General features: G+C 42.4%; 1 protein-coding gene across 1 annotated transcript in view; it reads left to right on the top strand.

Moving 5' to 3' along the window:
- Positions 1–14,351, top strand: part of DOT1L (DOT1 like histone lysine methyltransferase) — a 67,041-nt gene that overhangs the window by 29,790 nt on the left and 22,900 nt on the right. The window contains exons 8-10 of the mRNA XM_059831910.1: positions 8,717–8,772; positions 11,500–11,579; positions 12,918–12,986. Of these exons, the coding sequence (XP_059687893.1) occupies positions 8,717–8,772; positions 11,500–11,579; positions 12,918–12,986 (205 nt within the window). The remainder of the gene's footprint in view (positions 1–8,716; positions 8,773–11,499; positions 11,580–12,917; positions 12,987–14,351) is intronic.

The raw sequence follows: 14,351 nt of genomic DNA, 5'->3' as shown, positions 1-14,351 counted from the left end.
CCTCCATGATGTGGAGGTTCTGCTGGGTAGACTGTTGAAAATGGCAGCTCCTCCTTGGGTTTCTGAAGTCTCCTGCTGGAAACAAAAGCTGAAGCTTTGGTTCTGCAGGCAGGTGAAGGTGTGGTCACCTGGGACAAGTCGTGGAGGGGATGGGATGGGATGGCAGGGGTTTCAACATGGGGTTCAAGTTCTGGATGAATGCCAGCACTGTGAGATTAGAGCAGAAAACTCCAGGACCCATTAACAGGGTAGATAGTTTGTAGTTGGAGGTAAGGGGTGGGTTGTGGGCTCAGGAAGGATGGTGGGTGGTTCTGATTTGGAAAGGATTGGAATTAGGTGCTCTGAGGGTGGAGCTAGAGCAGGAGGAGTAAGTGGGTCATCACAGGGCATCTCTCTACTTGGGGCTAGGGACACATGTTGAAATAGCTTTCCCATTCCTCCAAACGTTAGTCATTGTGGATGTGTTTTCCACTCTGTAATGATAGTGTGAAGCACGTGCAGAGTCATACACTGTCTTGTGTTGTTCTTTCTCCTTTTGCTTTTCTCCCCCTTCTTAAATGTCATTAAGAAAATCTGCTCCCTAGTTAATCACTTTCCAGTGAGGAAATGTATGTAATCATAGTACAGTAAGAACTCACCGGGAGTTTTGAAAATACGTGTATTTATGCCTCTCCTACCACTTTCCTATGGTCAAGGAAGAGGCTGGATGGATCAGGGTTGTTCCCTAACTGCCCAGAGAAGTTGGGTCACTCTTTCCTGCTCACAAGTTGCAGCTAGCATGTGTACCGCAGTTGAAGTGCGAGCAAGTGTTTGGGGAACTACTTCTTCGTTTTCCTTTTGTACAGAGCCATTATTGCTATGTTACTGGAATGGTTTGAACCATGTGGCTTTCAGCGTTCCAGCAGTGTGGGATCAAATGGTGGGTGGTAGATGGCCAGCCTTTATTTCCCAATTTTCTCTGTCTGACCAGGGATCCCTGGTGCTCTTTAGAGGGCTCATCTTGCAACGAAGGATGCTACAACTCTCCCTTTGGGAAGCAGGCTGGAGAAGGTGATAATGCCACCTGCCTCTGTGCACTTTATTCCTGAAATGCCTTTACTGTATAGCGTGATTTTCTTCTGAGGGATGCTGGCCTGCTGTGGGACTAGTTTGTAGCAGGATTGATATCAGGCTGCTAACTCTTTCCTGCTGTGGAAACCCTGTGAATGCTTTACTTTTCATGAAGTGGCCATATGGCATTTTTCCATTGTGTCACCCAGCTGGCATTACATGAAAGGAATTGTTACTGAAGATACTCTGCTTATGAGCTGTGTAATTTAAAGAATAGCATAGGAACTTGGACTAAAATATTGAAAGCATATTGATTGCCGTAGGCAGTGAACATTTCCATATTGTGCATTCCAAGTGACAGAGTCTGGTACTATATTGAAACAAAGCTACTTATTTTTTGCTAGGTTCTTTGGCTTTTATAACTCTGTTTTCTGAAAAGTGTTTAGAGTAAAATTTCTCTGGAGTATGCAGTCTGCTTTGCTGGGAAGAGTTGAACACTTGCAGCACTTCTTGTCTCAAGGAAAGTTGGTTTCCTATCACCTTGTCATAGTGATGCCTGAAGATAGATTTTTGGTCTTTTCTTGTAGACACACAGGGCAGATTTTATTTAGTTTTTATTCCTTCATCAAAAACCCTATGCTTACATTTGCATTTTTTTGCTAAACAATATATTTTCTTTAGTAACTCCTTAGGCAGCATCTTCTATAGGTGACTATTGTTAAACAGAGAGCAAACTTGTCTCATAATGCAGCTAGAAGACACTGGAAGGCACGGAGTTAAAAGCCTGGTATCTTTATCTTTCTGGAAAACAACTTTGTCCCTGCAAAATGCTTAGTGGGGTCCCAAAATTCCAAATATTGGAGACAAAATAAGCACCAATTGAAATAGTCTGTCATCAGCAGAGCTTAACTTGTGAATTCCACTCTAATGTTTTAGGCAGTCATAGGAAAAATAAATATTTTGAGAAGAATAAAGTGTTGGAGGAGGGAAGCTTGGCAGAAGTTCAGTGGGAAGAAGTCTCAGATACCACCTGCAGCTTTGTCTGAATAATGTGGACGGTGGTTTTGACTTCATGCACATAACAGCTGCCTTGCTGTAAAAGTAAAAATTGTGGTATATAAGGCAGCAATAAATCCTGGAGTTGGGCCTGCAGGGCTGTGGTGGTTTTCTTGTTTTTAACAGCCAAGAGCCTAGTACAATTACAGGTTTCCAATACATGATTTCTCACTGAAAAGTGGTCTGCTGCTTGTCTTAAGTCTTGTCTTTTAGCTAACACTGGTTTTGGTGAGGCAACAGTTGATTGCCCTTGCCAGCTCTGCAACCATCAGATACACTTCCTCACTTTCCCTGCCGGAATATTCTTGTTACTGCTGGAAGTTCTGAGCTTGGACACATGAATTCTGATGGGCAAGGTCCAGTGAAAACATTTAAAATAAACCCTGATTATCCAGGTATATTTCCATTCTATTTTGTCCACAATCATAGAAAAATGTCTCTTTTTGAGAAATGGTTCCATACAAAATGTGCGGAGTCACATATATGCAGATCTTTTCGGTAAAACAAAACATCCTTGAGTAGTCACTTTCAGACGATAATTGCATGTTAAACTTCTCCAGTAGCTAATGGCAAAATGTCCTGAGGCGTGTTGGATGCCTAAGGCTTCTGCAGAGCTACAGCTGCTAGTAATGGCTCATCGCTGCAGCTTCAGAGTGGGAAGATCCATTTGGGGTATCAGAGGAGTGGGAGAAAGGTTGCTCATCATACTTTGGCTTGTAAGTCTCCTGATCTCTAACTGTTGTAGGTAATGGTATCTCATAATCCTGTTAAATGAACTGAGTTTCATTTTAAAGGACGAGCTGTTTAATCTCATGATTCTAATCGGGGAAAAAACCCCCAAGAGAGTAACACTTTCTGATAAGAATCTTTCTTAGTTTTTATACAACTGGTATGTTTCAACTTGCTATAAATACTTACATCCCTGTGCTATGGTTGTATGGTGGTTGATGTCTAATTCCTGATCGGTTATGGATAATCATATTCTTTGCTAGTCTTCTCTTTTCCATTCGAAGGGAATGCATTATACTTCTAGGGCTTTTTTCATCATCATCAGCTGCTTCAGCTTTTTGGACTAGAATGTCCGGTTTCCAACACATCTCGCTTTGTTTCACCTCCTTTTATCTTCTCGTTTCTCTTCCCTTGGAACTGAGAAGTTTCCAAGATTAGCCTTACCCCCTTCTTTTCAAGAAAACTGTTGTCTGAAGGAAACGGGAGACTTTTGTAAGGTCATTAGGCCTAGATAATTAGAGAGTCTTTCTTGGGGAATTTCTGCACATGTGCAGTCATCAAATTAAAAAGTGGTATTGCAATTAAGAGGCAGATGGGTTTTCATGGTTTCTAACCGTAAATATCCTCATGTGGCCTCAAAATCAGAGCCATCTCCAGGTATCTAGGGCACAATGCTGAGATTGCCGTGTAGCAGAAAGTGCTTAAGTGTTCTTCCTGGGGTACCCTTGAAGAAAGTTTTTCAGTATGTCCTCAGTGGCTACTATCTGTTGTCCTCTTCTGTTAGGGGAAAGAGGTTGTAGTGAGGTGGGTGTCGGTCACTTCTCCCTAGTAACAAGAGATAGGACAAGAGGAACTCATAGAATCACTAAGGTTGGAAAAGACCTGTAAGATCATCAAGTCTAACCATTAACCAAAAAAAACCACAACCCCACAAACAAAAAAACACACCACACACCACCATGCCCATCAAGCCACTTCCCACAATGCCATGTCCACATGTTCCTTGAATACCTCCGGGGATGGTGACTCCACCACCTCCCTGGGCAGTCTATTCCAGTGTGTTACCACTCTCTCAGTAAAGAAATTTTTCCTAATATCCAGCCTGAACCTCCCCTGGCACAACTTGAGGCCATTTCCTCTTGTCACTTGGGAGAAGAGACCAACACCCACCTCCCCACAACCCCCTTTCAGGTAGTTGTAGAGAGCGATGAGGTCTCCCCTCAGCCTCCTCGTCTCCAGACTGAACAACCCCAGCTCCCTCAGCCGCTCCTCATCAGACTTGTGTTCCAGACCCCTCACCAGCTTCGTCGCCCTTCTCTGGACACGCTCCAGCCCCTCAATGTCCTTCTTGCAGTGAGGGGCCCAAAACTGAACACAGGATTCGAGGTGCGGCCTCACCAGCGCCGAGTACAGGGGCATGATCACTTCCCTCCTTCTCAAATGGCCTCAGGTTGCTCCAGGGGAGGTTTAGATTGGATATTAGGAAAAATTTCTTCAGCAAAAGGGTTGTCAGGCATTGGAACAGGCTGCCCAGGGAGGTGGTTGAGTCACCATCCCTGGAGGTATTTAAGTGGTGTGGATGAGGCGCTTAGGGACGTGGTTTAGCGGTGGACTTGGCAGGGTTAGGTTACCAGTTAGACTTGGTGATCTTAAAGGTCTTTTCCAACCTAAATGGTTCTATGATTCTTCCAGTCATAGGTTAGAGTAGGTCTCTGCAGGAGAAGTTGGCAGTAGCTGCAGTCGCATATTGGACTTCTGCTGCAGACAAGCATTTGTTTTGTTTTTGTTTGCTCAGTGTTATAACAGAATACCTTCCCCTGCTCCATAAAAGCTTGTTTTAGCAGTAGGTGGAAATCATCTACAAGTCTTCAAAATAAGTGCAGGAAAGCACAGGTCAGTGTTGCTAAAGGCTGGCATTTTGGCTGGATGGACATCTCTGACACATGTGCTGTCTGCTGCTCAGAGGAAACCCCAGTAGCTTCTAATTGCTGAAGATGCTCTGTGGTTCAGCCCGTGGATTAGAGGTGATTTTTGTTGTGCATAAATCAGTGGAAGCCTGGTATCTGTAAGCTTGCAGGCTTGTCTCTGATTGAGTTTGGGGTGCCCTCTCTGGCTTGTTTTCCTGGAAATCTCTGTTCTGAGCAAAAGCAGAGTGATTTGTGTAGGAGTTTCTTTGTCTCTTGTTGCCTGATACCAGCTGCTGGTTTGTGGGGATAACTGACATCACCTGTACTTAAAAACTTCCGTTGCTTAACAGTACACTGCAGCTGAGGAAAGGGCAAGATATCTGTTTGTCCCAGATATTTTTGAATGCCCTATTTCAGCGGGAAACTTGATGTTTTGGTATTTGAAAAGCCCTCCAAACGTCCCCTGTGGCTTTGAAATGATGCCACATTTTGGAGGTTTGGATTCATGCCTCCAGTTATTTTTGAAAAGAACAGGAACCTAAAAATAACCATGTGTACTTTTCCAGGCAGAAATGACTGGTTTTTGTGAGCCAAGTGTTTGCATGGAGGCTGCTGGAATGAGGCGTTCTGCGTGTGAATTTATGGCTTTGTGTAGCCGGTCAAACAGAGCGTTACCAGAGAGACTCCCAGCCCAGCGCTGGGGCGAGAATGAAGCCCTCCTCTGCGGCAAAGGGGCTTGACCTTCATAAACTGTTGCTCTGCTACGTGATGAATGCACAGCCGCTGGAGTGTACCTCTTGTTGCTTCCCCCGGGCGGTGACCTGCCGGTTTTCTTCAAGTTACAGGAATCAGATGCCGTTGAGCGTATTTCTGCAGTCTCTGTAGAGGGAATTTATCTGTTTGAAAAACCTGAATAAAAACCTGTTTTGGCTTCTAAATTTAGAAACGATGCAGGCTGGCAGCTCTCTGAAGCGGATTTCACTGAGCTAATTATCCTTTTAGATAAAGCACTGTCTCCTGCATTGTCTAATTAGATGAAAATATCTGCATTACAGATGGTCCCTTCCATTCATTATTCACTAAGGAGATTAAGTTTCACAGAGAGGAGGAACGCGATGGGGGTGGGGGCACCGGTGGGAAGAGATTGAGTGCATCCCGTAGCTGTCACCGCAGCTGTCACCGCTGCTTTGCAGGGTGTGCCACCTTCTCCCTAAATGACTGTAATGGACCATGTTCTTCTGGTTCAGCTGCTGCATTCCTTGGCCAGGAATTAGTTAGCTGGAGTTTCCTTACCAGTTCTTGTTTCACTCTCAAAATTACTGTAAACCACAGAGTTGACTGGGATTTTGGGGGGGATTTTGTTAGATTCCCTGTGTCAGTTGATGAGGAAGGCCCTACTTTCCTCCTTTTAGGTCATCATTTATTGATCACAAGTACAGTAGGTGAAGAAACTGGTCGTCAGGAGCAGTCAATCAGACAGCTCTTGTACTGTTTTGAATGTAGCGGATCCAGGAATCACTGTCTTGCTTCCAGAGGGGAAAAAATAACCAATTTTCTCCCAACCACAGTTGACCATCTGGTTATTTCTCTACTCCAGTATTTTTCCTGGTGAGATTTTTCCCTCAACTATTGGCTAAGTATGAGCTAGGGTAGCATTACAATACAAAAATAGATGGGATTAAACAGGGCTGTGGTTCATTTGAATTGTAACATGGCTATATCTTGCAAAAGTAGACAGGGGGAAGAAGTGTTCAGCCTCCATGTGTTATATCAGGTTAAAGCATGGAGATTTGGGTTATAACTGCACTCTTCCTAACCACATAGGCAGGACAAACATACAGTGTAACTGGATCCAAATAAAGTATAACAGCCACTTAGGTTAGATTTCAAGACCTTTACATGAAGCTTAGTATTTCAAAATAGTTTCATGTTACACTGGTTCTTTGTTCTCTTGCTAGGCTATGGCTTTATAATCATGCTTCCTTATTTTTCAAATGTGTTTCTTTCTCCTGTTAGTGTATGAAAACCTCATGTAGCCATTAGAAACTCTGTGATGTGGAGGACTGCAATATAGAAGCTGACTTGCAAAAATTGTTGTAAAATAAATACAGTCGTCGTCTTGTGGGTTTTCTTCTACTGTGTCTTGGTTACTCAACCATGAAACTATTTACTACAAGAACAGATAAGACTGTGAGGCAAAATTATCTCTTAAAAATAATCTGGAGATGGTCTCCATTCACAAATAGGGCATATAGAGCTCCAGAAAAAATGTTTCTGTGTATGAGATGAGAAAAACTCAGTGCTCTTTAGAGCTGTTCTGATGTTGCATTGAGTTTCTGCTTTAGATTTTGAAAATACCTAGTAGTATGTTGTTAGGTTGGATCTCTCTGAGTTCAGTCTCCAGCATATGCTTTGTTTTTACTATAGCGGGGATATCAAAACATGCATCCCCTCCCAGCAGGTATCAGAATACAGGTAGTAATTCTGTTTTAAAATCGTATTTCAGCCTAGCTGTTTGGCAGAACGAATAATTCTGACTAACTTTAGTTATTCTAACCTGCTGTTTTCAGCATGTTTAGTTTCTAACACTTAAGGCTCTTTGCAAAGTTCCTGATCTTTTGCTCGAGAACCCTCGATGTTTGCTTTTCTCAGCCCTCTTGCACAGTGTATAGCAGCAGGGCATTTAGGCTTCTTTTTTGGTTTTTTTTTTTTCCTTCCCTTCCTCCCAAGAAGCACAGCCACTCCTGTTGGCAACTGTGGCTTTGTCCTTCATGATGGCTCAGACAGGTTTACCTCCGTTTGTCATCCCTTCTGTGGCTCTGCTGGGAAGAGAAAGCTACGGTGGAAGACACCAGGCTCTGGTGCTTCACTGAGACAGGTATCCTGGCTTAGCCAGCGAGGTTTGGAAGTAGCTAGAGTGTGTCTGCATTGCAGTGCAGGCACTTCTGTTTGACTTGTCACTAAATGAGAGTAAGTGCTGGCATGTGAAATGCTCACTTCTTTCCCTACAAAGTAATACATGCAGAAAAAGGATGCGAAGCAGTCACTGTTGTTGCTTTGATGTTCCTGAGGTTCTGATACAAACCATCATCTTACTTGCCCCTTCAAAGTGTGTCATTATCATTAATTATATAGTTGCATATTATTTTTTCTCTCCTCTTCTTATCTTCCTCCCCCAACCCTCCTTCTGCCTTACTTGTGGCACAGCAAAACAGCATGGCCCATACATTCCTCTCTCATTTCAAAAGCATGACTGAGAAAATGTTCATCTGTGGAAAAGCTATGTAGTTGCGGGTATTAACCTGGGACTTGATGTGGTTTCATCAGAAAGGTACTATATAAGTTACTGAAGTCATAACTATAATTATTTTCAAATAAGTCTTTTATGTTACTTGATTTCCAACTTGAAAGTGTTAGAAGCATTCAGGATTTATATTTAGTACCACAGAAAAATCAGATGCCTGTCTGTCTCTTGCAACAAGAGCCTGAATTATGAGCCAGTGTTTCCAGCAAGCGCTGTGCCGAGTCTCTTTGCTCCAGTTCCCCCTCTGCTAGGAGGGACTGACCGAAGCACGGGGGGCAGTGGGGACTCGAGGAGGCATTTGCTGATCGTTTCTGGTACAGGCGCTGTACGGCATTGCTGGCTTCTCCGTGGAGCACAGTCTTCATAGGGCATCAGTGATACCTGGAGGCTCTTCCCTGTTCATCCCGTGGCAGGAGAGCGGCTGAGGGTGGGAGCAGAGAGGGAGGCACCTCCGGGACCTGAGGAATGGGCAAAGCCAGCTGCTGAGCTCTGGGCGCTTCGTTTTCTCAGTATTTCCTAAAGACTTCATTTTGCCTTATTTGTAGTAGTATCACTGAGTTGGTACAGCATGTTTGGCCTTTTCCAGAGGAAAAGGGATACAGAGCAGAAAGGAACAATGTTAACTCTTGTGTGTGTGTGTGGTTTTTTGTGTTCTTTGTCTTTTTTTAAGCTGGAAAGAGGTGACTTCCTCTCAGAAGAATGGAGAGAGCGAATTGCAAACACAAGGTACAGTATGGCGATTGAATGCTGCTTTATGAACTGAATATTTGGGAGTTTGTATAATGGAAATTGGGAGGCTGGCCAGCTTTTTATATAGAATTTCCATAGCAAATACCAAAAGTCTATCTGCCAACTTTTATACTGGCCTCTTTAGATCCTGTTTTCTGACTAGAAGAATGGGTTTAAATGCACGTCCCATGATATTACATACAAGGGTGTATCCAAGATAAATTCTGCTTATACAGAGAAGTATAAACCTCTGTTTGTTTTGCATATCATTGTAGTTCATGTCAGTGATTCTGGCAAAACACTACTTATCTTGGCTATTGGCACATACAGCTAGGCTCACTTTCCATTTAAAAAAAAGCAAAAGACCCAAGTGAGTCTGTTCCAGCTTAAATTGGGAATTCATTTAAGCTGATTGTCTTGAAGATTTATTTCTGTGAAGATCTGTACAGAGGGTTAGACTCCTTTTTGATGGTAGCAAAAAGGGAGTAAATTTGTTAAAAGCAATAAAAGATTTTTCTGTATTTTTAAAGGCTTTGCATTCTTTCAGCCTTACGGACAGAAAAAGAAGTCTTTATTTTTATATGACCTTCTGGGCCACCCTGTTATGTGGGGGAATGGAAGACAGTTGTCAAAGAGGGCTCTCTGTGAAAGCCTTGAGCGTTGTGGACATTTATGGATTGCTTCCAAGACACTGTTTTAAGAGTACTCCATCAAGAAGGTGTCTGCCAGGCTGATGACTTTGGCATTATTATGTACCCCAGTTAAACTTCTGGAGGTGCCTATTAATTTGTGGACACACTTGTCCCGGCCTTGCAGTATAGTGGGGTTTTGCTTTGTTGCTTGCTATTGCAAATGCACACTCCTCTGCTGTCTGTGCAACTTCCCTTGGAACAAATTTAACTTTTTTTTTTTTTGAAATTTTTAGCTAGAGTACATCTAACTGTGTGCAGAAATGCTGGTAGATGTTTATTTTGTATGGTATGCAGCTAGTTGTATGCCTACTGATCCACAGCCACCTTGCTTTCTGATACAGAAATTCAAAAGAAGTAGCTTTTTGCTCACAACTGTTAGGTGTTTGTGTTTGTTCCGAGTGTGCCAACTGTTCAGCGTCTGTTCTATCTAATGAGACTGCAGATTGTCTGACAAATTCACATTGGCGCCATCCAATCTTAGAGAGTAAGTTGAAGTGTCACCCTTCCCGTGAGCGTAGACCGGTGGCCAGGCTCTGAAGGGAAGGGTGCATTTGTACCAGAACACGGTTCTACGTGGTTGAGTGCTGACATGTAAGCAAGCTGTGCAGCACACAGTATTCCTCTTAATAACTGTGCTTGTGGCTTAGCGATACGTGCTGAAGAGGGCTGAAGTCAAGGTGGACTGGGGGCTCTTGTGTTCTGTCACGTGCATACAAAATACCGTGCCAGAATGAACACTAAAAAAAATACATCTGGCAGGCTATGTCTTTTTCCCTTCCTTTCCTGGATGTTTTCTAGTGCCATTAATATGCTTGGCTCTTTTGCAAGGCCTCTTTTTTGGCACATGGTGGGAAAGAGGAGGAAGAAACCCCTGCTAGCCTTACTTGCCAGGCAGGGTTTCCCAAATTTCCAAGAGCAAGGCGTAGCAAGCATAACTTTTTTTTCTTGGTGTATAAACATTTTTTTCATCTGTGGTTTTTAATAGCTTTGGCTGCTGCTCTTAAACTCAGTGTCCTTGTTGAACATGTTTCATGTGTGGAGGCACTAGGAGGGGAGTTTTCAAACAGACCTCTTGCAAAGAAATCAGTTCTTCATGTTGAAACAATATGCCAGAATGGCTTTCACGATTTATGTGTGCAGGGTGCTCAACTGCTTCCAAGAGATGTTGAGGACTCTTGTTGCAAGCTGGTAGGAAACAGGCATCAGGGACAGTTAGACCAGGCCCAGGCTCTTGGAAATAAAGGGGTATTTCTTTTTTTAATTTGTGATGTGTTCTGTTTCTTTCCCAAACATTTTTATCATTTGTGTGATTCGACCTATGTGCAGGGTTCTTTGTTTCCATAGGACTGTTTTTTTTCAGGAACAAAACCCCCTCACTGGATTTCCTAACCCAGAAAGAAAGATGCAAATCCTCTGTTGTGGGTTAGGGTGGAGTGCTGGGTTTGAGACAGGGAAAACGTGCTGAGAGATGCCAACTGTCTGTTTGCATTATGGGGGAATTTAGAGCTAGAAGAGGAAATACATGTTGATATTTTGCTGTAATATTTTAAATGCACGTGAAGACATAATGTGATGAGAGGTGTGTCTGTTGTGTTAGAGTATTGCTTTTCATGTGTGGATTAACTACTGTAAGTGTGTTGTAGTTGCTGTGTTGGTGTTTGATCTCACTGTGGCAGAGAGGTGAAAATATTTTGCACATTGTTTTTATGTTGAAACTTACAGTGCAAAATCAGCTGTATGCTGAGAGGAACTGTCAGAGCAGGACACCTTTAAAATTTTTTTAAATGTAAATATGAGGGTAGTGTCTGTGAATACTAAAGGTAAGGTACTGTTTTGTGTCACTATGCAAGAAGAAGGCATTTTGTTAGGTGGAAGCAGCTGTGTAGTCAGGGATAAGCAGTGTTTCTCAGGTTCATAAGTGGCTGTAAAGGCTATAAGTGACTGTGACTCGTGGTTGTGGGGGGTAGTTGTGTGTGTATACTTGGTCGCCATTTGCCTGTCTCTGTTCATTAACTAGATCATTATCTTGCAGTGTTATTTTTGTGAATAATTTTGCCTTTGGTCCTGAGGTGGATCACCAGCTGAAGGAGCGATTTGCGAACATGAAGGAAGGTAACAAATCGAACTTAAAACCTTTTTCCATTGGTTTCCTGCTTTCTGTGGGAGCTGGTGGTGGTAAGGGCTTAGTTACAGCCATCAGAAGCCAGGTTGGTGGGTTTTGTTCTGTGTCTTGCGGGCAAGCGTCTGCACCGCAATGGTTATTTCTTGGGCTTTTTACTTCCCATCTTAATATCTGCTCTGACCTACCTGATTACTTGGAAGTAGCTCTGCATGTGAAGACTCTCTGCAGAGCTCTCTTGGGGTGGGAGGAACTGCAGGTCCTTTCTTGCCTGTTATGGGAGCCGATAAAACACGCAGCGGCCAACACTGCAAAGCTTCCTGACTGCATAGGCATGGCTTTGTATATCCAGTTTCTGTAATTGCATACTGAATTCAGTTACTTGATTCTCCTATTTAAAGTTGTCACATTTAGTACTGGGTAGTAACTACTAAGTATTAAAATGGGGACTCTGTCACTGGATGTCTTGTGTGCTTCTCGAGAAGTCACATTGCAGACACTAGTGACTGGGGATGCCCAGTAACCCCACTGTGGCCCTTACATTGCCCGAGGTGTCTTTTTTCTTTCCTCTTAACCGCTTGGATAAGTAACAATTTTATTTGGTTATTTATGTAATTTCTGCCATAAGTATTTCTTATGAACAAAGTGTGACATGAACAAAGAAGCTGTGGCTTCCCATAGTACAGCTTTGTGCTGCAGTAAATAATGTGACTTTTGGGTTCTGTTGCAAACTGTAAAACCCCCAAACTTAAGCTGTCGTCTTTAATTTTAGTGACTTTTTTTTGTTGTAAGCTTTTGTTTAGTGATGGCTTGAGAGAAGTGGCAAAGTGGGGAAGGTTTGAGCGCTCTTTACAAAATGAAGAAACCTCAGTTCTCTTCCCAGAAGGAGCTCAGGCTCTGTGCCTTGGGCTGAATGACCGCAAATAGCTGTGAAATGGAGATTAATGTTATCTTAAATAAAAGGGCTTGGGGGGCTTGTGTATAAAAGACACTAACTAGGTATGAGAGAGCCATGTTCCTAATTGAAATTTCTATAGATTGCCACTGAGAATGAATGCGCTCTTTTTTGGAAGTGTTTTAAAATCTGTCATTTTAAGGCGATCCTTGAGGTGTCACCTCACAGCTACCTAGCAGGACTAATATATTGACTTTCTTGGATGCTGTCGGAATGAGCTTTAAGTAATACTTTTTTAAATTTTTTTTTAATGATATACAAGTGGTAGTTTTACTAGGGCTGCTCTTTAGGGCTCTGTTCTGGGTTATATTTAATAAGTAGTAATTTCTAGAAGAAACAGTGGTAGCTGACTTTGCTTTTTTTTTTCTTTTTCCAGGTGGGAGAATTGTGTCCTCAAAACCTTTTGCACCTCTAAATTTTAGAATTAACAGTCGAAACTTGAGTGGTATGATTGCGCTTTTTTTTAATTGTTCATTACAATTATGATGTATTCATTACCTGAACATGTCTGTAGTGGGTTTTTGTTGCTCTTAGTGTTGTGTAAGTAAGTAGAAAAATGCTGTTGTATTATTATAGCTTATATGCCAAAGTGACATGTATTTAAAATCAAACAAACAAAAAAGCCCCACCCAACACTGGAGCAAACAGATGCTCTTTTTATGGGGTTCATCCTGCTGTGTTTAGATGTCTATAATGTCAATGTTTCCCTGGCTGGGCATCTTTTATAGTCGAAGAGAAATAAGGTATTTCAAGGGTGTGATTCATTTCTTTAACTACAAAGAGCTGCAGTGACTAACTTGCATGCAAGTTCCTTATACCATAGCTGTCTAAATTTGGACAGGTAAATCCCACCAGTCATGATTTGTAAGGCTTGGAAGCTGAACTGCTCAACTTTGAATGCCTTGTTGATCAAACAGACCTATCCCATGAACGCCCAGTTGCTGCATCTGTTTTATTGCCAACAAAGTTTTGTGTTTTTATTCTCTTCTGGACATAATAGACTTGATATTTGCCAATGTTGTCCTTTGCAAGTATATGAACTGCAATTTAATGAGGTTTGGAGATTACTAACACCCCGGGTTGTTGGTTTTGGTTCTGACCTTTTTTCAATTTTTATTGTTCAAATTTTTCAAGCAAAAGAACAATCCAAATTGGGTTTTACACATATTTACTGTGTCCAGTGTAAAACATTCCCTAAATTTAAAAAAGGCCTTTTTCCCCTTATTCCATGGCAAGTAACATATTGAGTTACAAATCTCAAGCTGTGTTTTCTGTTTTTGGCCTGGCACTCCTGCTTTTCAAGAACAGTAATTTGAAGACTGTCGTTGAGGCATTTCACTGAAATAGTGCCATTGTGGGTTATTTTTACTAAGCTTGAATTGTTGTGAACGTCCGATGCATTGGACAGCCAAAACTGCCCTTTTCCTTCTTGCTTGATACTCTTCTTTTCTGTGGCATCTGATTGTTTGGAACCTTACTAACCATTGGGTCCTGGCTTGCCAATCCTTTGTAGACATGTACTTGAGAATAAAAGGGAAAAAAAGGCAGAATGGTACTCCTGGAAATCCTCAAGCCTCCAGAGAGCTGAGATCAGTCTGTTGGTTTGTTAGTAAGACAAAGAGCGCCTAAGTAAAGCCTACTACCTCCTTTACAGCACACTAGAACGAGATGAAACAGAAGAAGGCGCTTCTGAGGTTTCAATTAGGAGACCTGCCTACGTAAATAAATTTTTTTGGCCTCTCAAGCCTTTTCTTTCCTGGCTTCTGACCATTTCGTTATCTCTCTCTTTGCTAGGTTTGGGAGACTGCAG

Source organism: Gavia stellata, chromosome 32 (assembly GCF_030936135.1).
Source record: "Gavia stellata isolate bGavSte3 chromosome 32, bGavSte3.hap2, whole genome shotgun sequence".
Lineage (NCBI taxonomy): Eukaryota > Metazoa > Chordata > Aves > Gaviiformes > Gaviidae > Gavia > Gavia stellata.
Note: the sequence above shows the minus strand (reverse complement) of the source record. Positions and strands in the feature narration are given on the sequence as shown.